This window comes from Rhinatrema bivittatum, chromosome 2 (genome assembly GCF_901001135.1).
Source record: "Rhinatrema bivittatum chromosome 2, aRhiBiv1.1, whole genome shotgun sequence".
NCBI classification, from domain to species: domain Eukaryota; kingdom Metazoa; phylum Chordata; class Amphibia; order Gymnophiona; family Rhinatrematidae; genus Rhinatrema; species Rhinatrema bivittatum.
Window position 1 is genome coordinate 349,255,357 of NC_042616.1, and position 24,251 is coordinate 349,279,607.

The 24,251-nt window shown below is 43.2% G+C and overlaps 1 protein-coding gene across 1 annotated transcript in view; it reads left to right on the top strand.

Annotated features, from left to right (window-relative positions):
• The window catches only part of FRRS1L (ferric chelate reductase 1 like), a 69,867-nt gene that overhangs the window by 27,870 nt on the left and 17,746 nt on the right, over positions 1-24,251 (top strand). The window contains exon 5 of the mRNA XM_029587096.1: positions 3,170-3,308. Coding sequence (XP_029442956.1) covers positions 3,170-3,308 — 139 coding nt within the window. The remainder of the gene's footprint in view (positions 1-3,169; positions 3,309-24,251) is intronic.

The window sequence follows — 24,251 nt, forward strand, 5'->3', positions numbered from 1 at the left end:
AAAAGTGTGGCAACCCTACCTGACCTGGAAGGGGGGATCACCAAATATTGTGGGCTAGAGGAAGGTGTCATGCCTTACCCCATGTTCTCCCACTCTTCAATCCCCTTTGAGTATGGCCACTTGGGACTTAGTTTTTGGGAAGTGAGGTATCTATGCCTCTCATTTTGGTTATAGGCCTCTGATATGTTTTAGCAACACACAACTCTTAAACTAATTATTGTGTTTAACTTTAGTAGCAGAGTTTGCAGCCTAAGGGGGGTGGGGAGGTGGAGAGTGGAGAGAGGGTGGGCTGGGGGAAGGGGGGAAGAAACGGGGGAAATTATCTGTTTGTATATAGAACGTTGACTAACAGAAAAAAATGGACACAACATTCTCTTTTTTGAATGTTGTAATGTACTGTACATTATTACATATTCTGATTTCATTGTCAATTTTTGGTATTACATGATCTATGACAATTCTACATGTAAGATATATATACCGGGAATGTTATTTTGTTTCTTGTGCCATGCTGTGTTCTCAATAAACTTTAAATTACAAAAAAAAAAAATTCTAACATGGAATATTATTTTCCTCATAGCCATTACATCTGCTAAAAGGGTCAGTGAGTTACAAGCCCTTGTTGCATACTCACCCTACACTAGGTTCCTCCGTGACCGAGTGGTCCTCCGTACTCACCCTAAATTTCTTCCTAAGATGGACACTTAGTCTATAGTCTGCTCACTCTTTTCCCAAGGCCTCACTCTCACCAGGGCGAGAGGTTTTTGCACAACTTGGACTGTAAGCATGCACTTGCATTCTATCTAGACCGCACTGCAGTCCATAGGAAATCCACCCAACTCTTTGTTTCTTTTCACAAAAACAAGCTGGGAGTTGCAGTGGGCAAACAAACTCTCTCCAACTGGCTAGCAGACTGTATCAAATTCTGCTATGAGGAAGCAGGCCTTCCTCTCCAGGGGTGAGTGAAGGTACATTTTGTAAGGGCCATGGCAACGTCGGTAGCACACTATCGTTCAGTACCAATTTCCGACATCTGCTAGGCTGCAACATGAAGTTCTCTTCACACATTTGCAGCCCAATACTGCTTAGATAAGGAAGTCCGTCAAGACTCTGCCTTAGGACAATCTGTCTTGAAAAATATTTTTTGCCAGTATAATGCCCAACTCCTTCCACAACCACCTGCAGTGATTTCAGGCTGCCTCATCATTGCCAATAGCACCCCAATTATTATGCCTGTTGCACAAGTTGCCTGCTATTGGCCTGTTGTAATATGAGTCAGCCTGTGGCTTGCTAATCACCCATATGTGAGGACTACCATCCTGCTTGTCCTGGGAGAAAGCAGAGTTGCTTACCTGTAACAGGTGTTCTCCCAGGACAGCAGGATGTAGTCCTCACGAAACCCGCCTGCTACCCCGCAGAGTTGGGTCCGCTTACGTTTTGTTATTTTACTTTTCGCTCACACTTTTATGTTACAAACGAGACTGAAGGGACACCCCTGTAGCACAGTGATCATGGCATGCTGGGCATGCTCAGTGTGCCAGTCAAAGTTTCTAGAAACTTTGACAAAAGTGTTCCATAATAGGGCTCCGCCTAATGACATCACCCTATGTGAGGACTACATCCTGCTGTTACACAGGTAAGTAACTCTGCTGTCTCCTGTTATCATTGGTCTGTGGTGGGATGAGCTCTACCATGGTCCCATGGGCCTCTTGCTATCTTCGGGCCCTACAGCCCACCAATCTTCCTGCTTGGGGGGGGGGAGGGAATGAAAGCTGTGTGCGGGCATGTGCACATGCATGCCCACACACGGAAGATGGGCCTCTCCTTGAGTTGATGGCGCTCTTTTCTTCTTCGGCCACCAGCTGGTTAGGCTCTGCCGGCGGCCCGCCACCTCCATGGAAGTGCCAACCCATGCAAATGCACGGAATGCACACCTGGTCACACTGGGCCTGCGCATCTGGGTGCATGCCCAGGTCATGTGCCACGTAAGTTTACCTCTGCTAGGGATGATGAAACATTTTAAAAACAGCAAAAAACTGTCCATGAGGGGCTTTAAGGGTCTGGGGGTAACTGGGGGGAGCAAAGGCTATTAAACTAGGGGAGTTTGGAGGACCTAACAACTGGATGAACTGGTGGACAAACTAGTGAAACTGGCAATGGCATGGGCCCAACCCTTTAAAAATCTCCCAGCTTACACAGTAGATGCGGGATTTGCATTCCTTTTTAAAACTGAGTGCACATGTGCACACGCCCAGGCTATTTTATAACATACATGCATATGTGCATTCAAGTTATAAAATGTCCATGTCCTTGGGTGCATGCCGGTGTACACATTCTAATGTGCGCCCGCGCACTGGTTTGAAAGTTACTGTCCCTGTGCATAGCACCTTGATTAGCATGCATAGTAAACAGCTTTAACTTGCATGGTAAACTTTAATGAACAGGTCCCAAAGTTCACTTCTCAATATCCACTACTCCCATTGGCCCTTTAGATAGAGGGATTTAGGGTCAGGATCAAAACATCAGAAGGTGCTGCTGTTCCCAAAAAAAATTAACTACATCTCATGTTACCACAAATCGCATGGTTTTTAACACAATTTGTGGTAAGCTTAAATATTGAGCTGCTTTGCATGAATTTGCATGTAAAGCAACTCATCAAAATGTGTGTGTGTGTGTTGGAGGTATGGTTTGCATTAATGGAACAAAAGTGCAGGTGTTACCTTTAATACATGTTAATGCATTAATACAGTCATTTAATATATCTTAATGTACTTTAGTATATAGTAGCTATATCTAATTTAATTTTGGGCACTGTACTTATTTGCAATATTATTTGTGAAAACCTTTAATGGAAAAATGTTGTCCAGTTTCTAGTCATTGTCGTGTTGCATCAGGTCAGCACGATGAACATATGGTATCCCAGGTACCTGGCTCAATCTGTAGGTGCTAGTGCATATCTCCCCTGTAAATGGGATTCATGTATAGCAGAATATTGAACTCACTAATCTATTGTACAAGTCATCCTTTATCAGCATATTATTATCTAGTTATGTAGGTGCTGGACCTGCAGATTGACTATATACTATTAATATAAAGTAAGATAACCCGTGACAAAAGATTTCCTTAGCATGCTCCAGCAGGAGAACTGAGAATGCTTCTTTTATTTCAGATACGGAAAACCTGGATGTAATGCAGAGACCTGTGACTATTTTCTCAGTTATCGAAGAATAGGGGCCGATGTTGAATTTGAGCTAAGTGCTGACACTGATGGTTGGGTAGCCGTTGGATATTCTTCTGATAAGAAAATGGTAAGATAAATCAATTTTAAAGATGCTTTTATGCTCTCTCCTTTTTTTTTCATTTTAATTTGGGAGATTTATGAAGCAAACCTTAAGAAACACATTCATACAATTGAACATTTAACAATAAAAACAAGTTTACAAAAAAGAAAATCTTGTAATATGATTGTACCCAATCCCCATTATTGGAAGTGGAACAAGAAATAAAGGAAAAAACAATATTACCAATATATAAGAATGTTATATTCTATCTAGCAATGAAATACAATCTTATTTATTTATTTATTTATTTAAACAAGTTTGTGGTAGTTGTGGAATATAAGATTGAATTACATGTCATACATTCATAAATAACCCATAACACAAACAACAATAAATATGTAAAATGTAAAGTAAAACACAAAATTTATAAAACACACAATAAAAAACATAATACTCATATGTACAGATAAAGTAATTATTCAATTAAAATACAGTGCCTTCACTATATTTTTAAAAGGTTTAATGTCCCCCTCCTCATTAACTCAGCTGGCAATTTGTTCCACAGCTTAGGGCCCACATATGAGAATGCTCCAAAATGTGTGCTCTGCATCCTGTATGCCCGGATACTGGGAGTTTGAAAACACTTGATCTGTATGATCTCAGTATCTGAGCAGGCACATACCAATGTATGTTATTTGCTGCCTAATGCTCCTCCTCAGAATATAAGAATTTGTGGATAATCATCCCCTTTTAAAATGTGTTCTCCCTCTCACTTGGAGCCAGTGCAAAGTACACAAGACTGGAGTAATGTGATTTCAAGCACCAACACCGCTTATTAAGTTACTGCTGCTACATGCTGAATTAATTGTATTAATCTAGGTGCTGCATGTTGAATAGTATTAATCTACTGCTGCATGCTGAATTAATTGTATTGCACATAACTTGTCAAGAAGACCAACAAACAAACTGCTAAATAATCCAGGTGCCATAGCACTAAGGCCTATAACACAGTCCTGAACAAATCAGCATTTAGAATGGCAATAAAAGCTTCAACCTCTTTTTTTTTTATATTTAATTTTTTTTTAAATTAATGTTAGCATAACAGTGACAACAGACGCGTTAGCCTTCAGATAACATCATTTCGCTATCATCAACAATTAGCACATTCAAGCCAAAGCACTTATAAATAAAAGTACTAACATCAATCGTTTTCCCCCGTTTGTCCATTCAGAAATCGACCTAAGGTGTGAGAGAATGTAAGGCCATGAAGACATTGCTAACAGCATAAAGACCATCACATGTATTGCACATAAATCACCAAGGTGAGACAGTCTGTTATGCCCAGGGGGATCGTGAACCCTTGGACCAAAGGGAGGTTGGTAAGACCTTTAGGAGATGGCTCCGAAGGTTCCCCCGTCGGGTGGCGAGGCGGAAGAGAAGTTGGGGCTGGCTGGATCTTCGCTGTTGGAGACTTAGATGAGCCCTCTGAGAGGGCAAAGCGGCGTGAAGGCGGAGCAAGGGCCAACTGGATCTTCGCCACTGGAAGTCCGTGGTCCCCCCCAGGAGGAGCCCGTAGGGACCCGGACCGCTGGGACTTAGGTGGACCTTTGAGAGGTCGAAGAGGCGTGAGGTCGGTGCAAGGGCCAACTGGATCTTCGCCACTGGAAGCCCGCAGTCCCCCCGGGAGGAGCCCGTAGGGACCCGGGCAGCTGGGACTAGCTGGGCCCTTGAAGATGGATGGTCTGGAAGGAGTCCGAGGTAAGGTACCGAAGGATCACCACTTGCCAGTCCGAAGTCACACACCGAGGAATCACCACTAGCCAGTCCGAAGTCACACACCGAAGAGAAGTCCGAGGAGAAGCAGGAACCCGAGGCACCAGAAGACTCACCGGAGCCAGCAGACTCGTTGCCAAGTCGAGGAATGACTGTGGGCAGTCTCCTTAAGTAGGATTCAGTGCCTAGCCCATTAGGGGCAGATGATAGCAATTTAGTGGACGAGGCCCCTTTAAATCTCACCGGGAGGCGCGGCCTCACGCCTAAGGGGAGAGCCGGCAGGCTGCACCCGGCAGGGCCTTGTAGAGCAGCCAGACGCCATAGGAGGAGGCCTGGGGAGCGTTTCCCCCGCGGAACCTCACGCCTGGAGTGCAGAAGGAAGGAGCATGCCGGAGACCGATCCCAGCGCGTTCCCCGGCCGCGGCACCGACCGGGAATCACAACAGATTACAGCTCTTACCAATCATACTCTGTTCCCCTTATAGCATAGTTCATATAGCTCTAGCATGATCCTATTGTTTGCACCATCTCTGAAAAGGTTCCCATATCCGAAAATGACGAGCAACAGTGTCCTCTGTATGGCAGTGAGGTATGACCAATAATGAACTTGCCACAATCTACTGATTAATGACTATTTCGTAGGAGGACATTCACATTTCCAGCAGGCTGCCAATACTTGGCGGGCCCCACACAGTATATGGTTAACTAGAGCGGACTGATCTCTAGGCCACTCTTCTGGGTAGTTAGATAGAAGGAATATCTCAGATACAAAGGGGATGTTCAATTCTATTAACTCAGAGAGCAATGTTGTTACCCATCTCTAGAAGGGAGTAATCTTTGGGCACGTCCACCATACATGATAGAATGTCCCCTCCTGATTACACTTATGCCAGCATTGATTGGATTGATCAGGGAAGATCTTATTTAATCTGGTTGGGGTCATGTACCAGCGATACAAAAGTTTATAATTGGTCGCTACTACACTAGCAGAGACAGAACTCTTCGCTATAGCTTTATAGCAACTTAGCCATTGTGTCTCTGACCATTTATACCCCCAATCTGTCTCCCATCCGATCTGATGCTTAAAGCGAGGAAGTTGCTGCTTTTGAGCCATATGTAAATCTTAGAAATAAGACCTTTAGTAGTTTTTTGGTTGAAGCACATATCTTCAAAGGGAGTCCTTTCCCTAAACATATGCTTCCATAGTTGTGGACTCGTCAAACAATGTTTCAATTGTAAATACCTATACTGTTCACCAATGGGCAAGTCAAACTTCACCCACGCTTCCTTGAAGATCAATGAATTGTCCTCGATCAGTTGGCCACAACATCACACCCCCCCTAAGAATCCAAGACTTGAAGAACCCTCCAGATTCAGGTACTAATTGAAAATCCTTATATAGACCCAATGGCAGTAAAAGGGTGTACCATCTAGGGCCTGCTATCACATGTCTCCACCTCTTCCAAATTTTTAAAGTCAAGTTTGTAAAAGGATTGTAATCTATATTACAGACGCCTCTGCAACTCATACTCCAGACCTTGGTATATAAAGAATTATTCAGGTCTTCAACTTCTTCTATATAGATCCAGTGTTTGCTAGGTGAGCGGGATGACCATTCATAAACCGCCTTAAGCTGTGTGGCTGCAAAATATTGAGTGAAGTTTGGAACCGCCAGCCCTCCTTTTTGCTTAGATAAGAACATGACCAGTCTATTCAGGTGCAGTGGCCGTCTCTTCCATATGAAGTGGAAGGCCTTAGCATGCAGGGCTTTGAACATTTTTACAGGGACATCCACTGGTAGGGTTTGGAACAAGTATAGCCATTTAGGTAATACTGTCATTTTTAAAACTGCTATTCTACCTAACCAAGAGAGCGGGTATGAGGTCCAAATATCTAAATCTTTGGCCGTTTTTTTTAATAAGGGAAGATAATTTATACTATATAACTGTTTCCAATCAGAGCTTAATTGAATACCTAAATACCTAATATGATGGGCCGCCCATTTGAAAGGGAAATCTGCTTTTAAACACTCCATCTCTTGCCTGGACAAAGATATATTTAAAATCTCAGATTTACTCATGTTGACTTTGAAGCCAGAGACTGTGCTGAATTGGGGCATTTCCTGAATTAATACCGGTAGTGAAAGCTGTGGATTTGCTATGGAGAATAAAATATCATCCGCAAAAAGTGTAATCTTAAATTGAGCATTTCCCCCTTTGATTCCCCTGATGTCCCTATTGCATCGAACTGCTGTAGCTAGGGGTTCCATAAATATGGCAAACAGCAATGGGGATAGGGGACAACCCTGTTGCGTCCTCCTTCCTAATTCAATTGCAGCTGAATATGGGCCATTAACTTTAATGCATGCTTGAGGGGAGGTATACATGGCCTTCAGCCAGGTTTGGAAATTTTGGCCTAGGCCCACTTTCTGAAGGACCCTGAACAAAAATCCCTAATGTATGCGGTCAAAAGCTTTTTGTGCGTCAATTGCTAGTAACACCACTGGGGTCCCATCCAATTTTGCCTGCCTCATTAAATTAACAATTTTATGGATGTTATCTCCTGTCTGCCGTCCGGGCACAAATCCTGATTAGTCTATATGAACTAAGTCAGGAAGTACACAGTTCAATCTACTAGCCAGGATTTTCGCTAAGATTTTTAGGTCTATGTTCAATAAAGAAATGGGTCGATAGGAACCACACACCAACTTATCCTTGCCAGGTTTCGGTAGAATTGTTACCCCTGCCAGTTGCATGGTTAGGGGCAGTGCGGGTTTAAGCAGTCATTCATTATACAGTTTCTGCAGATACGGAATGAGAAGATCTCCAAATGTTTTATAAAAAAAAGGCCTGTATAGCCATCCAGGCCCGGGGTCTTGTTACTTTTAAGAGAAGCTATAGCCGCATAAATTTCTGTCTGGATAATCAAGCCATCGAGTTTATGGGTTTTTTCCCTCCGAAAGAGCAGGTAGGGATATCTCCGCCCGATAGCTATCAATATTAGAAACTAATATTTCTTGTTCATTAGTATATAGCTCCATATAAAACTGAACGAACCTATTCCGAATACTGGCATTGACTGAGACTATCTTCCCATTACTTTCCTTAACTTTCAGAAGGAAACTTTGGGAGAACTGCTTATGAAGCTGCCTCGCTAACAGTTTACTGGGTTTATTGCCCTCGATATACCGTCCATGCCTGCTTTTATCCAAATGATATTGAATATCACTGTATAATAGGGTTTGTAATTTACTTCTATATTTATTGAGCTCCCTGAGGATTTTGTTACTGCCATGGGCCTTATGCTCATGCTGCCACTCAAGATGCTGAATGGTAAGTAATAGAGACGATTTCTCCCTTTGGTCCTGTTTCTTCATTGCAGAGGCTTTAGATATTAATTTACCCCTTAACACAGCCTTAAAACAATCCCAGACAGCATGGATTGATACTTCGCCATTATCATTGAGTTGGAAATATTCTTTTATGTCTTCTCTAATTTCTTCACATAACAGATTTTCAGTAAGGAGTGAGTCATTAAGTCGCCAGTATTTAACCCCTTGTGGCTCACTTTGTAAGCAAAAAGAGGCATATATGGGAGCATGGTCGGACCATGTAATCGAGCCAATTTCTACCGATATGCATCCCTGGACCCATGCCCCACCCCCAGCCATAGGTCTGTACAGGAGTATGTCCCATGTACTCTGGAAAAAAAAGTATAATCTCTATCAGATGGGTGTTTTGAGTGCCATAAATCATGCAGACCCCAGGTCTCATTACGCGATTTCAACCTTAATCTGGCCCGTTTAAGGCTATCGGATGCTGCATGGCTATTATCTAGGGCAGGATTCATAGATAGATTAAAATCCCCTCCTACTAAGATTTGTCCCTGTAACAGGTCACTTAATGAGTGCTCCAGCATTGCCAAAAATTCCCCTTGGTGTACATTGGGTGCATAGACATTAATTAGTGTTACTAGAGTTGTATTAAGGCGGACAACCAGAGCTAGATATCTACCTCCTCTATCCTTTCTGGATTCTATTACCTCTACTCGCAGTCTTTAGAAAACATTATGCCCACTCCCCCTTTTTTCTTTTGCTCAAGATTAGATGCCAAGAATATTAAGGTATAGTTAGTATTACATAACAGCGCTCATTTTTCTTTAATAAATCGGTTTCTTGTATAAAAAATATAGAGGCCTTTCTAGCTCTGGCTTCCTCGAACAATAGCTGTCTCTTCCTAGGTGAATTGAGACCTTTAACATTCAGCGATACAACTGTGACATCAACCATTGTTATAACACCATATGAAGCTAGAGATGTCTTCCAATAGCGCAGTCTGAACCATGGTAAAATAATTCCCCGTACTTTTTTTACTGTTCCCTTTATTCTCACCTCCTTCCCATGTACCCAAATATGGGTGGAAACTTTAGCCACCCCTTTTCCATGAGGAATGATATCCTCTTGGTGGTCATTAATTATCAAACAATGTTGAAATCGGTTATCTGTAAATATGGTAACAATAACGAGTGAAACTTGAAACTGAACAAGTTGTGGGTTCCTAATATGTCCATTGCCTAACCCACAATATACTTTATTACAGGGTTCATGACACAAAACAGTATGAAGCATTACTCGTATAGCTCACTCCTGAAAATATTCCTCCATGTAGGGCTACATAATCAGGGTTGTGTAGATAGTAGAGTTAACGCCCGGTGATCTTCAGGAATCCTCTCATGTGTTAGGACCAGAAGAGCCTGAGACCTCGCTGGTGTTGGCATTTGCCCCCTTTGCCATCGAGTGGTTTCTCTGCGAGGTCCTGGTTGTGTCTGTTTTGCTCATTTTAATGTCCAGACCTTTCTATTTTAAAAGATTTTCTGCTGCCTCTGGGGACCTGGCAGTCATCGTGTCTCCGCTAATCATAAAGGATACTCCAAAGGGATATAGCCATTTGTAATGAATATTTTCAACCCGCAAGGTGTCCGTGATGTTTTTCCATAGCTCTTTGGCACTGAAGGGTTATGGCTGAGATATCATTGAATATTTGAATTTTTATCCCCTTCCAAGTAATGTATGACACAGCCCTCGAAAACGTCATACATATACACAGATCTCAACGTAGAACTAGATCCGCAAGTAAATTACAGCTGATCATATCATCACTCCCACTAGCCAAACTTTCCACCACAAGAAACAGAGCCATTTCCATCGCTGGTCCGAAATTATGGAACTCACTCCCAGAACACCTGAGCTCACAAAGTAACATTAAATCATTTAAAAAAGAGCTCAAAACATGGATATTCAGCCAAATGTTCAAAGATGGTATTGGTTAATATCTCATAACTTATCTAATTCATAACTTTTCAGTTATGCAATTTCACTCCTAAGGCCATTACATAGACCGTTCTCATACTGGTTCACTTCTGAAAGTCTAATTGAACATTTCATAGGCTCGTCCACCTCATTTTCATAGCTCAAGCACTGATTTATTCTGTTTATAAAAGTTGATGTCAAATGTATTAAATAGTTATTGGTTAAACTACTGTTAATCGTAAAATATTGTTGTATTTGTATACTGTATATAAATGTTGATGTCAAAAGTACTAAATAGTTAATGGATAAGCTACTGTTAATTGTACGAAGTTGTTGTATATGTAAACTGGAGTGAAGGCAGCTAGCTATACTTTGGTATATAAAAACTCCTAAATAAATAAATAATTATTCCTAGAGTCCTGGCTTTCTAGATTATAGCATTTTTTATTGGGAAATCATGTACACAAGCTATTGATTATTGATGATTCTACCCAGGGCCCTGTGCATGCGATCAATTTGTGCCAGCTTTTCCAGGCCCTTCCCAGAGTCAGCATTAAGAATTGCTTTGCATATGGACTGTACCAGTTTTATATAGTCCATGTTTCCTTCCACTTCTAGGACCCCTCTAATGTGGAGATTGTTTCTTCGGGATCTATTTTCTAGATCCTCGAGCTTTGCTAGTAACACCTCTGATGTCTGTTTCAAGTGGAGAATATCTTTAGCCTGGTGTGCCATTGTTGCTGTTTGGTCCTCTGCTGTTTATTCTAACTCATGCACTCTCTGTCCCAAATCGTCAACGTCCCGGCTTAAGTCACCTACCACCGCTTGTATTTCAATTTTCACCGCTGCAATATCATTCTTCAAATCACAGAACCAGGCCTTAAATTCTTCTCTAGTGGGGCCCTGTTCGCCACCATTCTCCGTTCCCGATTCTAACGCCATCTTAATCTCTAGCTGTGCTCCGTCTGTGTCGGCTATGCTCGCTTCTTTTTCTCGTGACTCACCTCCTGTGTAGGAGAAGTCAGCAAGATCTATTGCTCTTCATCGACTCGCCATTTGCCGCTCATCCTCTTACTATCATTATGGACATGATTGGAGTGCTGTAGGCAGTAAAATAACCGATTTTATTGAAAAGCCACGAGGAGCTCTCTGTCTATGTGACCATTTGCTGGAGTGACGTCACTTCCTCAAAGGCTTCAACGTCTTTAATTTACAAAAAGAAACCATCACCAAGTGCTGAATATATGGTTTCAGTGTCAATGTGGAGTCTAGGTACATCCCCAAATTCCTAATCTCAGTTAATTTTGGCAATAAATCACCCTCACAGCAAAGTCATAGTACCATCTTTGGATGAGTGTTCACCAACCCACAAAAATCTAATTTTCTGTATATTCAATAGTAAATCATGTTTAGATAACTAACGTTTAATAACGTTTAGAGACCATCTTCAGCACATAGAAAAACCTGAATGTTGTCTGCATATATGTAATACAGTATAACTAATGATTTAATTAAAGAGTCCAAGGAGGACATATTAAATGATATTGGAGACCGTGCCAACCATTGCAAAACTCCGAAAGATAAGAGTTCTTCAGTTGGAATGAATAGTGCCTATTTGAACATGTTGCCTTCTGTTTCTCAGAAATGAGGTAAACCAAGCAAGTACCATTGCCATGCCAATATTACATAAATGCATGAGTAAGAAATCATGTTTTACAGTGTCAAATCCAGTTGAATCAGAACACCTGATTCCCCATTGACTAATTTGCAAAAGAGATTATCTTTCAAGAATTCTCACAGAAATTCCGTGCTATAAGCTTTTCTAAAACCTAGGAGGATAACTTTAAAACAGCTGTGCGTGGAAATCTACTCCTGCATTTTATAACCTGCACATACATGAAATATGCGGGTTATAAAATATGCACAAATATATCCAGCAACCTGCACATATATGTAAAATAAATCACACTATCCATTCATATGTCTTACTTAGCCGGATAAGTATAATTTTTCATATTTATCTGGCTGACATATAGATAAGTACATTTTTAAGACTTATCCGGTTATGTACCATCAAAGCAGCTACTTAGTGGGATATGTTGGAACTTATTTGGATAAGTTACATGCATTTCCTGTTCATACCCCAGATCAGTCCAGACAAGTGGGTTTTGCATCAATACTAGCAGATGGAGGCAGAGAATAAAACCTTTTCAGGCACTGCCACTTAATCAAGAGTGCCACCTGTAGTTCCTCAGTATTTCTCTGTCTCCAGCAGATGGTGGAGGAGCAAACCTGCAGTCTGGAGTTTAGAAAGTAAAATAAAATAAAATAAAGGAAGAAGAGAGAGCACGATGTATTTTGTGGGAGCTCCCTGAGGTGTTAGGTTCTTTCATGGGCCATCTCTCAAGTAGAGCAGGGTGAGCAGGAGATTGGAGATCCTTGAATTGGCTCGGCCCTCAGCATCCAGAGGTAGCGACAACCAGGGATCCTGGTTCCCTTGCTCTCTCTGAAGCCTTATCTCCCCCACCGGCAGCCAGATGCAGCAGCCAGCCAAGATCCAGAAGCAGGGAAGTATTTATTTTTGTGCTTGGCTTCTTTGTTTGCACTGTCACCTTAAAAAAAACAACAAAAGTGCAGAGTCAGAGCAGGGCTGTTGGTGTGGCTGATACAAAGCATCAAGGCTGGAATCGGGGGTGAAAGAGGGAGCCCACGGCTCAACAGCAGCACCAGGGGTCTGGAGCAGAGTCGAAGGGGTGTTTGTGTGTCTGTGAGAAGGCTCCATGATCTGGCACTCAGCAGCATTTTAGCGGGCTGGCCAGAGCAAGCAGGAGTGATAAAGTCATCAGTGGAGCATGGGAAAGTTTGTCGGGCCTGCAGATTGAGGCTATCGCACCTCATTGCAGCCTCATTGTGTGCTGCCTGTGTCTCCAGAAAGGTGGGAATCTCCGCCAAGACTGCAGGCAGCAAGCGCTCCACCCGGTCGACAGGACCCGAGAGGGTGAAGATACATGCGACTCGGCAACAGCACCAGGGGGGCCGGAACAACACCGGCAGGAGTGACTCAGTGATCGCTACTCTTGGGAAGTTATTTTTACCACTAACTGCGGCAAAAGCATGGTGCCTCCTGCGGAGCGCAAGAAATTGTGTCAAGTCTGCGGAGTGAGGCAATCGTGCTTCAATAGGGCCTCGTCAAGCTATGCCTCTGGAGAAGAAGGGACCTCCTCATGATCTCTGCATGTGTTCTTCAGGTCCCGTTCAGGAGGCCCCGGGGTGGTTGGAGGAGACGGCAGCTAAGTTGCCTCCCCATGGCAGAAGGCTTGCTTCTGCTAGGGATTTCATGGACAACCCTTCCCCACTGTCTCTGGCGGAGCAATGCCCTAAGGAAGTTAGAGAATGGGCAGGGGAGCCAGTTGAGGATGCTGTGGAGAAAGGGGCCAGTGGTTTTGAGGATTTTTTTCCACAGATTTTGTCTTGCTATTCCATGAAGCTTATTTGGCTAAGAGGGAAGCAGTGAGTAATCGTTTGGCCACCCAGAAGTCCCACTGCTTGGCCAAGAGGCCTAGAGCAGCTATGCAGGTAAGGGCAGGGGGGCTTCTTCGGCTCCTTGGTCTGGGATGCCCGCTGGGTGAAGATGAGGAGTCTTCTTAGGATTCAGAAGGTGAAAGTCTATGGGAAGCTTCTCAAGTGGGAACCGGGCATTGATCCTGTGGACGCACCGGTGAGTAGTGGACCTTTTTCTGAGGAGGTTCCTGTTTCAGAAGGGGATGATTCTAGGGAGATGAGATAATTCTGTAAGGAAGAACTGCGTCCTCTAATTTCCCATGTGCTGGAGAAATGGGGGCTCGAAGTCAAGCAGGAGGATTTGGACAATGAAGGGGTACATCCTGTCCTGGATGGGTTGCGAAGGTGAGGAAGTAATTGGTTGAATGGGAGTGGGATTCTCCGGAGGCAGGCCAGGGCTATAGCTAAGTTGTATCCCTTGCCGGAGAAAGACCTCGGAACTTTGGAGACTTCCGAAGGTAGATGATGCATAAGAACATAAGAAATTACCATGCTGGGTCAGACCAAGGGTCCATCAAGCCCAGCATCCTGTTTCCAACAGAGGCCAAATCAGGCCACAAGAACCTGGCAATTATCCAAACACTAAGAAGATCCCATGCTACTGATGCAATTAATAGCAGTGGCTATTCCCGAAGTAAACTTGATTAATAGCTGTTAATGGACTTCTCCTCCAAGAACTTATCCAAACCTTTTTTGAACCCAGCTACACTAACTGCACTAACCACATCCTCTGGCAACAAATTCCAGAGCTTTATTGTGTTTGAGGTGACAAAGAAGGTGACCAATCCTGCAGCAGGGTCAGCTGTGCTAAAGGATGTCCAGGATCGAATGTTGGAAATCTGGTTGAAGAGACTGTTGTAGGTCTTGGCTCGAGCTTCAGTCTGTGCTAACCTGATGCAGAGAGCTTGTTTGTGCTGGGTGCAGAAGGTGCAGGAGAAGACATCATGATCTTTAGCTGATTCAGCCTAAGTGGCTCAGTTGGAAGCATGAGTGGCCTAGGTGGTGGATGCCCTATACAACATGGTCTGGATGTCTGCCTGGAATATGGCTTCCATGGTGGCAGCATAGAGACTCCTGTGGTGGGTGGCGAATGTATGGTCTGAAGTGCAGTGTGTAATCTCCCGTTAAAGGAAAGCTCTTGTTTGGAGAAGAATTAGAACAGCTGATGAAGCATTTGGGGGAGTCAAAAGGTAACAAGTTGCACAAGAATAAGAAGACCGGCAAGAAGAGCTTTCTGCCACATCCTCGCTTTCGAGATGAGGAGGTTTTGCTCCATGAGGAGTTCTCCCACGTCCATGCAGATGCAAGTTTCAGAAAGGCACAAGTCCTTGCTGGCGGAGGTAAGACCTGCCAATGAAGGTAGGCTGGTCCACTCTTCTCTGGAAACCATCGGGGGGGGGGGGGGGGGGGGGGAGACTAGCCCTCTTTTACAAGGAGCAGACCAGGATCACGTTTGATCAATGGATTTTGGAAGTGATAAGAGATTGCTATGCCTTAGAAATTTTGCGCCTGTTCAGAGAGGTCTGTGTGGTGTCTCATTGGGCTTCTCGCATCAAGCGAGTGGTGGTAGGGGACACGTTGCAGTGGCTGCAGCACCTGGATGTCATTGTCATGGTTCCCCTAAAGGAGCAAGGGCTAGGAAAATACTCAGTTTACTTCATGGTTCCCAAGGAGGAGGACATATTTCAGCCCATTCTCGATCTACAGAAGGTCAATGCAGCACTGTAGATGCTGCGCTTTCTTATGGAGATGCTGTAGATGATGATAGCAGTGGTTTTCAATGGAGAGTTTTCTTGCATCATTGGATTTAACAGAGGCTTACCTGCACATTCCCATACATACAGACCATCAAGGATTTCTTCACTTCATGGTGCTAGGAGAGCATTTCCAGTTTTGAGTGCTTCCTTTGGTCTTTCAGGAAGGTGATGGTTGTGGTGGCAGTGGTCTTCTGGTCCTGGTGCATCCGTATCTGGATAACTGGCTAATCTGAACAAAGTCAGAGTTGGAGTGTTGTCATTCAATTCGACGTGTCATGGAGCTCTTGAGGTCTCTGATTGGGTGAAAAACCTGACAAGGAGTCACCTGGAGCCATCCCACAGTCTCTGGAGTATTGAGGGGCGAGTTTTGATTCCCGCTTAGGCAAGATCTTCCTTACTTCAGAGAGGGTGTTCAAGTTGCAGGCTCAGGTGGTTTGACTACTGCGTATTTTGGTGCACAGAATCTGGGATTATTTGCAGGTCCTAGGTTCTATGTGGCCTCTCCAGAGGGGGCTTTTATTGTGTTGCAATCTGCTGTCAGAGGAGTTTCAGTTTTCCTTACCACTTCAGGGAGAGTGCAGATCCAGGCTCTCATGATGGCTGTCACATCCCAATTTGGAGAGAAGAGTAGAGCTGGAGGCCCTGGACTGAGTGGTAGTGACCACAGATGCCAGCCTCAGGGGTTTGGGGGGGGGGGGGGGGGAAACTTGTCAAGGACAGACGGCCCAAGATCAGTGATTGCCAAGGGATGCATTCTAGTCCATCAACCAATTGAAAAGAAGGATGATTCGCAGGAGGTTACTTGCTTCCCCCCCATGGATTTAGGGGCATGCAGTAGAGTATTCTCAGACAATACAACAATGGTAGCATACAGCAATCATCAAGGTGGGATGAAGAGTTGTGTAGCAGCTCAGGAGGCACAGGAGTTGTTTGGGTGGTAAACAAGCCAGCAGGGTTAGCAGCATCTCATGTTGCTGGAGTAGAGAATGTGCAAGCAGATTACCTCAGCAGGCTACAGCTGGATCTGGGGGAATGGAAGCTGTCAGCAGAGGCCTTTGCCCTCATCTGGGACAGGTGGGGCAAGCCTCAGTTGGATCTCATGGAGTCTCAAGGAAATGTCAAGGATGACAGATTTTTCAGTCGCAGGAGGGATTTTGGCTCTGAAGGGATCGACGCCCTGATTCAATTTTGGCCAACAAGACTTCTACTGTACATTTATTTATTTATTTAAAACTTTTCTATACCGTCGTTTAGTAGTGCACCATCACAACGGTTTACAGTTAGGCACAAATATGTGGCTTCTCAATTATCCATAGGGTGCCATTATTATACGGTTACATAGTTCAATAATATCCTCTAAATGGGGAATGGGTGTGGTTACCATTTACGATTAACTGTCTTTCTAATTTAGTACTTAATTGTGAGAAAATAATAAAAAATAAGCAATTCTGCTTTTTTTTTTTTTTTTATAAAGTAATTTTTTATTGAGAGAACAATCAACAAAACAGTCAGTAACACATGAAGCTGAAGACCCCCAACAATTAGAGTTTCAATTTTCCGTTGCCTTACCCCCCCCAGTAGCAAGCCCCCCCTAGAGAACCCCCCCATCCCTCCCTCCCCCCCAGCACAAAGATCAGTAAATAACAGAAAACAAAGATACAAAGCATAAAATCTGGGCGTACATGTTGAAATAAGAACAAGCTTGTACAGAGCACTGTACAAGCTTGTTCTTATTTCAGCAATTCTGCTTTTTCTTGGTGACTTCCTGCTTTGTGTATGTGTTGTTATTCCGCTACCTCACTGTGAAATGCTTTTTTGAAAAGCCATGTTTTTAAGCCTTTTTTGAAGAGTTTTAATTCCTTCATTAGTCTTAATTCCAGTGGTAATGTGTTCCATAATAATGGTCCTGCCAAAGATAGTGCTCTCTCTCTAACTTGGGTCAACTTTGCTGTTTTGACTGAGGGTATGGTTAGCAGAGCTTTATTGGCCGATCTGAGATTTCTTTGAGGGACATGTAATCGCAATGCGGTGTTTAGCCAGTCAGAATTTTCGTCATTAATTAGCTTATGAACTGTGCATAGTGTTTTATTTATTTATTTAGGTTTTTTTATATACCGGCATTCATGAACAAGTCACATCATGCTGGTTTACATAGAAACAAGGGGTGCATAGAACAGTAGAACTAAACTTGTGCAAGGGGAAGCAGTTACAAAAAACAGGGGTAAGATAACTGGGAGAGAGAAAAAAGAGGAACGGTGGGGCGTAAAGATTTGTAAAGAGATAATTACTTAATAACTTAATAATAACTTAATGAATATTTACAGTAACATTGACATTTTACAGTAACATTTTAAATTGAACTCTCTGTTCTATTGGGAGCCAGTGTAAATCTGCAAGTGTTTGGGTGATATGATCTCTTCTGCCTTTACCAGTAAGTATTCTGGCAGCCGAGTTCTGTAGTATTTGCAGTGGTCTGATAGTGGTGTATGGTAATCCTAGGAAAAGTGTGTTACAGTAGTCTGTGCTGGCAAATAGTAATGCTTGTAGTACTGTACGAAAGTGTTCCTGATTTAATAAGGGTTTTAGTCTTCTAAGGACCATTAGTTTGGCATAACCTTCTCTTACTTTTATTGATATGTGTTGCTTAAGGCTCAGTTCAGTGTCTATAATTACTCCTAGGTTTCTAGCTTTATCAGTTAACTCTACTGATTTGTCATTTTTAAGTCGAATGTGATTTTGAATTCTTTCGATGTTTTTTCGTTCAAGATGTATAAATTCTGTTTTTTCGATGTTGATTACTAGTTCCATTTGGTTTAATAGTTGTTTAATTATGTCTAGGTATAACATTGCAAAGTTTAGTGTTTTTTTCAATTGATTCTTCAACTGGTAGAATTAATTGAATGTCGTCAGCATATATGTAGTGTATGATCCCTAGCCCAGGCAGTAGGTGGCAGAGGGGGAGCATGTAAGTGTTAAATAGAGTTGCTGAGAGTGATGAACCCTGGGGGACTCCTGTCTTTAGTGTGATTTTGTCTGATATTTATTTATTTATTTGTTTGTTTATTTATTTATTATTTATTTAGAGTTTTTCTATACCGACATTCTTGAACAAAAATATCAAATCATATCGGTTTCCATTTAAACAGAACAGTCGCGGCTATGGCGTTACATAGAACATTGAGCAATGAACATAGAACAAGTCAACAATTCAACAATACCAAATAGTGAAATAATTCGTCAGTGAATAACATAATATATAGAGCAACAACAACTGGGGCGGCTATGGGCGTAACATCAAATAATACGTTTAATGGAGTATCGTTATGCGACTTCAAATGGATAAGGCGTGGCGGGGGCCCAAGGCATAGGGTAGCAATGAGAATCTGGCTGAATGGAGGAGGGAAGGGGGAGTATGTAGAAGGGAAGGATATGAGGCCTTGAATCATGATTGGAGGAATATAATACGGAAGTAAAGGGTGATCAAGTGTCTCCTTAAAGTCCTGATATGTCTTATGCCCAGAGGTTCCCTTGTGACATGTTATGTCCTATGACCAGTGTCTGAGTACTGTTGAGATTCTGGGAAGGCTTGTCTGAAGAGCCATGTTTTAAGGTGTTTCTTAAAAATTTGGAGAGAGGGTTCTTGGCGAAGCTCGGGTGGTAGCGAGTTCCAAAGGCTGGGCCCGGCTGTGGACATAGCGCGTTTTCTTAAAGTGGTTTTGATCGGAGGTGCGTATAGGGATCCTTTATAGGCGTTTCTAATTGGTCTAGCGGATGTTTGAGTGCGGAGTTGAGAACTTAATTTGAGGTGGGCGATGCCGTGAATGTCCTTGTGAATCATCATTAGTGTTTTGAAGGTGATCCTGTGTTTTATGGGAAGCCAGTGAAGACTTTGGAGTATGGGTGTGATGTGTGCTCTTTTGTTTGAATTTGTGAGTAACCTTGCCACAGCATTCTGGACCATCTGTAAAGGTTTGGTAGTTATTGCAGGGAGGCCTAAGAGAAGAGAGTTGCAGTAGTCTAACTTTGTAAGGATGATAGACTGTACTACTAGCCGGAAGTCACTGAAGTGTAGAAGAGGTTTCAGATTTTTGAGGACTTGCAGTTTATAGAAACATTCCTTGGTTGTGTTGTGTATGAACGATTTTAAGTTGAATAGGTTGTCGAGCCGGACCCCAAGGTCTCTGACGGAGGAGTTGTGGTTGATGAGTGTGTTTGTGAATTGGAATGTGCTTTGTGGATTAATGAGATTGTGTTTTTCATCTGGAGAGATGATGAGGATTTCTGTCTTATTTGAGTTACGGATGAGGTTCAGGCTGGTAAGCAGGTTAGTGATGGATTGTAAGCAGCAATTCCAGTGTGCCCAGGTTTTTTTGATATTGAGTTTTTTATCTGTACCTGATAAGATCTATTGTTAAGGTAAGATGTGAACCATTTAATTGTTTTGTTTTGTAATCCAATTTCTTCCAGTCTTTTCAATAGTATGTCATGGTTTACTGTGTCAAATGCTGCGGACAGATCTAGCAGTATCATGATGTAGTGTTTTCCGCTGTCAAATCCGTGAAGTACGGTATCTGTTAGAGAGATTAGTAATGTTTCGGTGCTATAGTGTTTTCTGAAGCTATGTTGTGATGGGAAGAGTATGTTATTGTTGTCTAGATGTTCTGCTAGTTGCTTTTGTACATGTTTTCCCCGTGGCCTCTCGGAGGTCGAGTTTTGGTGACCTGGTTCAACCTTGGCCAATGAGACTTCTACTGTACATGTTTTTCCACTGTGGCCTCTCGTAGGTCGAGTGTTGGCATCTCATCTGGACATCAAGTGTTTTCTTAAGGGGGCGAAGCACTTGCGCCCACCAGTTCTTAGGATGTGTGTTACACGTGCCGGATGCGCAGACCTGTGGCCCGGCCCCTTCACCTTTCTCGGACAAATCCAGTGCCTGGTTCCTCATCCCTGGTGGCGGTGGGCCCCCAGCTCCGTACTTGGGCCGCCCCCCATTGCCTCAGTGTCAGCTATGGACTCCCGTGCTCCGCATTGGGTCTCTCCGCATGGCCTGCGGAGAGACGCTGCCGTCCAGCGCCGCACCCCTCCCTAGGTGTGCATCACTGTTCCTTATGAAGGGCCCGTGGCGGGAACCTGGCCGCAGCCCGGATGATGACGTCACCTGAGTTCCGGTACTTAAGGCTGGGCTCGACTCCCTATGATTGCCTTTGCAACAGGTCTCCATGCTGGTCGTGTACTCGTTGCTTCCTGGTGACTCTCCCGCACTCCTGGTTCCTGATCCTTGCAAGTTCCTGTTCCAGTTCTCCTTTGTTCCTGCATTCCTGATTCCTAACCTTCACTCAGATTGCTTACTCGGACACGACCTCTGCATTGCCTGACTACGCTATTAACTCTCTCCAAGCCCAGACCTCTGCATTGCTTGACTACACTATTGACTCTCTCCAAGCCCGGACTTCTGTACTGCCTGACTATGCCTTTGACTCTCTCCTCGTCCAGACCTCAGCCTTGCCTTGCCACTGCTTCCTGATTGCCGCCGTCCCTGACTCTAGCTTGCTCAATGACGCCTCTTCAGTCTACGTCTTGGACTTGGCCTATTCAGGCTTCGGCCTGTTCTTGCTCGGGCGCCCCCTGTCTGACTTTGATTCTATTGGCACCCGGGTCTCCAGGACTCTGCCTCATCCAGTACAGACTTCTTCATTCCACTGTTGCTGCCTCTGGGCTGACCCCCTCAGTCCTTTCATCGACGACGACATATGGAGGCCCACCTAAGTCCAGCTGGCCCCAGTACCCAAAGGCTCAAACCATGGGGAATGAGGGCTAGTATTGGTGAAGCGCCAGTCGGCCTCCGTCCTTCAGCCCACTCCACCTACCAATGGTGGGGACCCGTAGGATCCCTCCTACGGGTAGCATCAACCCCACCTCGGCCCAAGGGTCCACCTCCGGTGCAACAATGTGTCCATCGTGGAGCCTTAATCTAGTTCTTTGGGCACTCTATATCTCCCTTTGAACCACTGAGAGGGACGTTTTTGAAGGATCGCTCCTTGAAGACCATTTTCTTGGTGACAATTGGTTCAGCTCTGCAGATTTTGGAGCTTAGGCCTTATGATGCAGAGATCCTTTTCTATGGGTTTCAGATGACAGGGTATCGCTGTGTACAGTTCCTTCCTTTTTGCCAAAGGTCATATCCTCATTTCATCTCAAGACGGTGGAGTTGCCGGTTTTTCCCACACCTGACGTCAGATAAGCTGCATGCAAAGGAGTTTCACTTGTTGGATGTTCATTGGGCTCTGGTGCGATATCTTAAGGACACCAAGGACTTTCAGAGATCAGATCATCTTTTTGTTTTGTTCAGTGGAGCAAACCTTCTAAGAGCACGATTTCATATCTATGTAAGGGTTGATCGGTTCCAGAGGGGTTGCGGGCACATTCTACTAGGGTGCAGGTAGCCTCCTGGGTGGAGTGTCAGCTGGTATCTCCGCAGGAGATTTGTTGGGTGGTGACATGGTCTACCCTGTACACTTTTACCAAACATTACCGCCTGGAAGTTCACACATCAGAAGAAGCGATGTTTGGAGAAAGTGTGTTGTGAACAGGTCTTTTGTGTTCCCACCCAGTGTAGAGGGACTTGGGTACATCCCACTTGTCTGGACTGATCTGGGGTATGAACAGGAAAGGAAAATTGGTTCTTAGCTGCTAATTTTCATTTCTGGAATACCCCAGATCAGTCCAGAGACCCATCCCCTTTGTTTTTTCGAAAGACCTTTCCCGTTTCAGGATGCTGATAATGCTGTATTTGCAAAGATGGTACATATGTTAAACAGTTAGGGTTGGAAGTTTTCATTGCCCTTATTGGAGATGTTGGGGTTCCAGGTTTGTAGAGGGCTCCAAATTTTGATTCTCTGCTCTCCCCAGATGGAAATCATTTGGGTTTTGGGGGCTTAGACATCTTGGCCTGGGTACAGGTCAATACTGAGGGACTGCAGGTGATACTCTCGGTTAAGTAGCAGTGTCTAAAAAGTTTTTATTCTCTGCCTCCATCTGCTGGTAGGGTTGCAAAGCCCACTTGTCTGGACTGATCTGTGGTATTCCAGGAACAAAAGTTAGCAGCTAAGAACCAATTATCCTTTATCCTCCATAAGTCAAATTTTGTGTGTGTAAATCAGGGGATTATATAGCATGCACACAGTAATGACATTACCAGTGTTACCAATTAGTATACCAGTCTGCTCAGTCCATCTGCAGTTCATTGAGATCCTCCTGGCTTTTCAGCCTCAGCTCCCCCCATATTTCACCTAAATCCTCCCATCTAGTCAGTATTTCACTTTAAGAGGTTTACAATCACCTACTCCAAATAAGGAGCAGCTGTAAATACATGCAAGTAAGCTGCCAAATCTACACAGGTAAATCTATTATAAATAGCAATTTACACAAGTAAATGTTGGCCCTGCCTGGGACCACCCTTTTTTACACACAAATTTACTCACGCACCCTTACTTATGCATGTATGTTATAGGTTTCTAAAAGAGTATATGCACAAATATATGCAATTTACACATGTACATGCTGATTTTTACATGCTCAACTTTTGAAAATTCAGCTTAAATTGTTGATCAGCCAAAATCTAATTTTCCTCTAAGAACTCCTGTAACTGCAGCAGATCACATTTTTCAATCACTTTAGCCAAAGTTGGGAGGTTGGAAACTGATCTATAATGTGTTAAATCTTCCAGTCACAACTGGCCTTATTGTAGCCTCTTTAAGCTGTTTGGCCATATAACCCTTAGCCTCTCAGCCAAAGATGCATTAACGATCATCCTCATAATCTCAAATGATTCAGTACTCATATTTTTAATGAAAGGACAGGGATCCAATTGAGAAAATGTAGATTTTAATTATCCTGTAACTAAGGTCAGTTCTCTAATTAAAACTGGCTTAAACTCAGACCATTTCGCTGTACTTCCTATATTGAAACATCTATATTATCAAGATTTAGGGCAGAAGCTAATTCTTAATATTTTCTCTTCATAATAATCTGCTAACCAATCATAGGTTGGATAGTCACACAAATCAAATTGTACTTTAGCTGTTAGTTTCTTAACTACTGCATAATAATTCTAGGGGATGATTAATAGAACTTTCAGTTTTATGAGTAAAATATTCATATCTTTCTTTTCAGCAGTTTACTCTTTATTCTTGCAACTGAGCAGCAAATAACCCCTTATTACAATCATCAGCATATTTTCACCTTGCAGCCTCTGCTTTTCTAAGATCCCTATGCTGAAACACCAAATGATTTGTAAACCAAGGGGCTTTTTTATTTGCCTCCCTTACCTCACTTAATGGAACTACTTTATCATAAATTATTGACAAACTAACATTCTACTTATTAGCCATCTCTTCAGCCCATTCTTGATCATCTAATTCTGTTTTCCAATGAGTAAGAAAACCTGCCTGAACAGGTGGCTGAATAAGTTTCTAATCATGTTGAATAATACTTTTATACTTAGTAATAGAAGTCAAATTAAATTGGATTAAAATTGATCCAACCATAATATGTCTGTAATACAAGGATGAG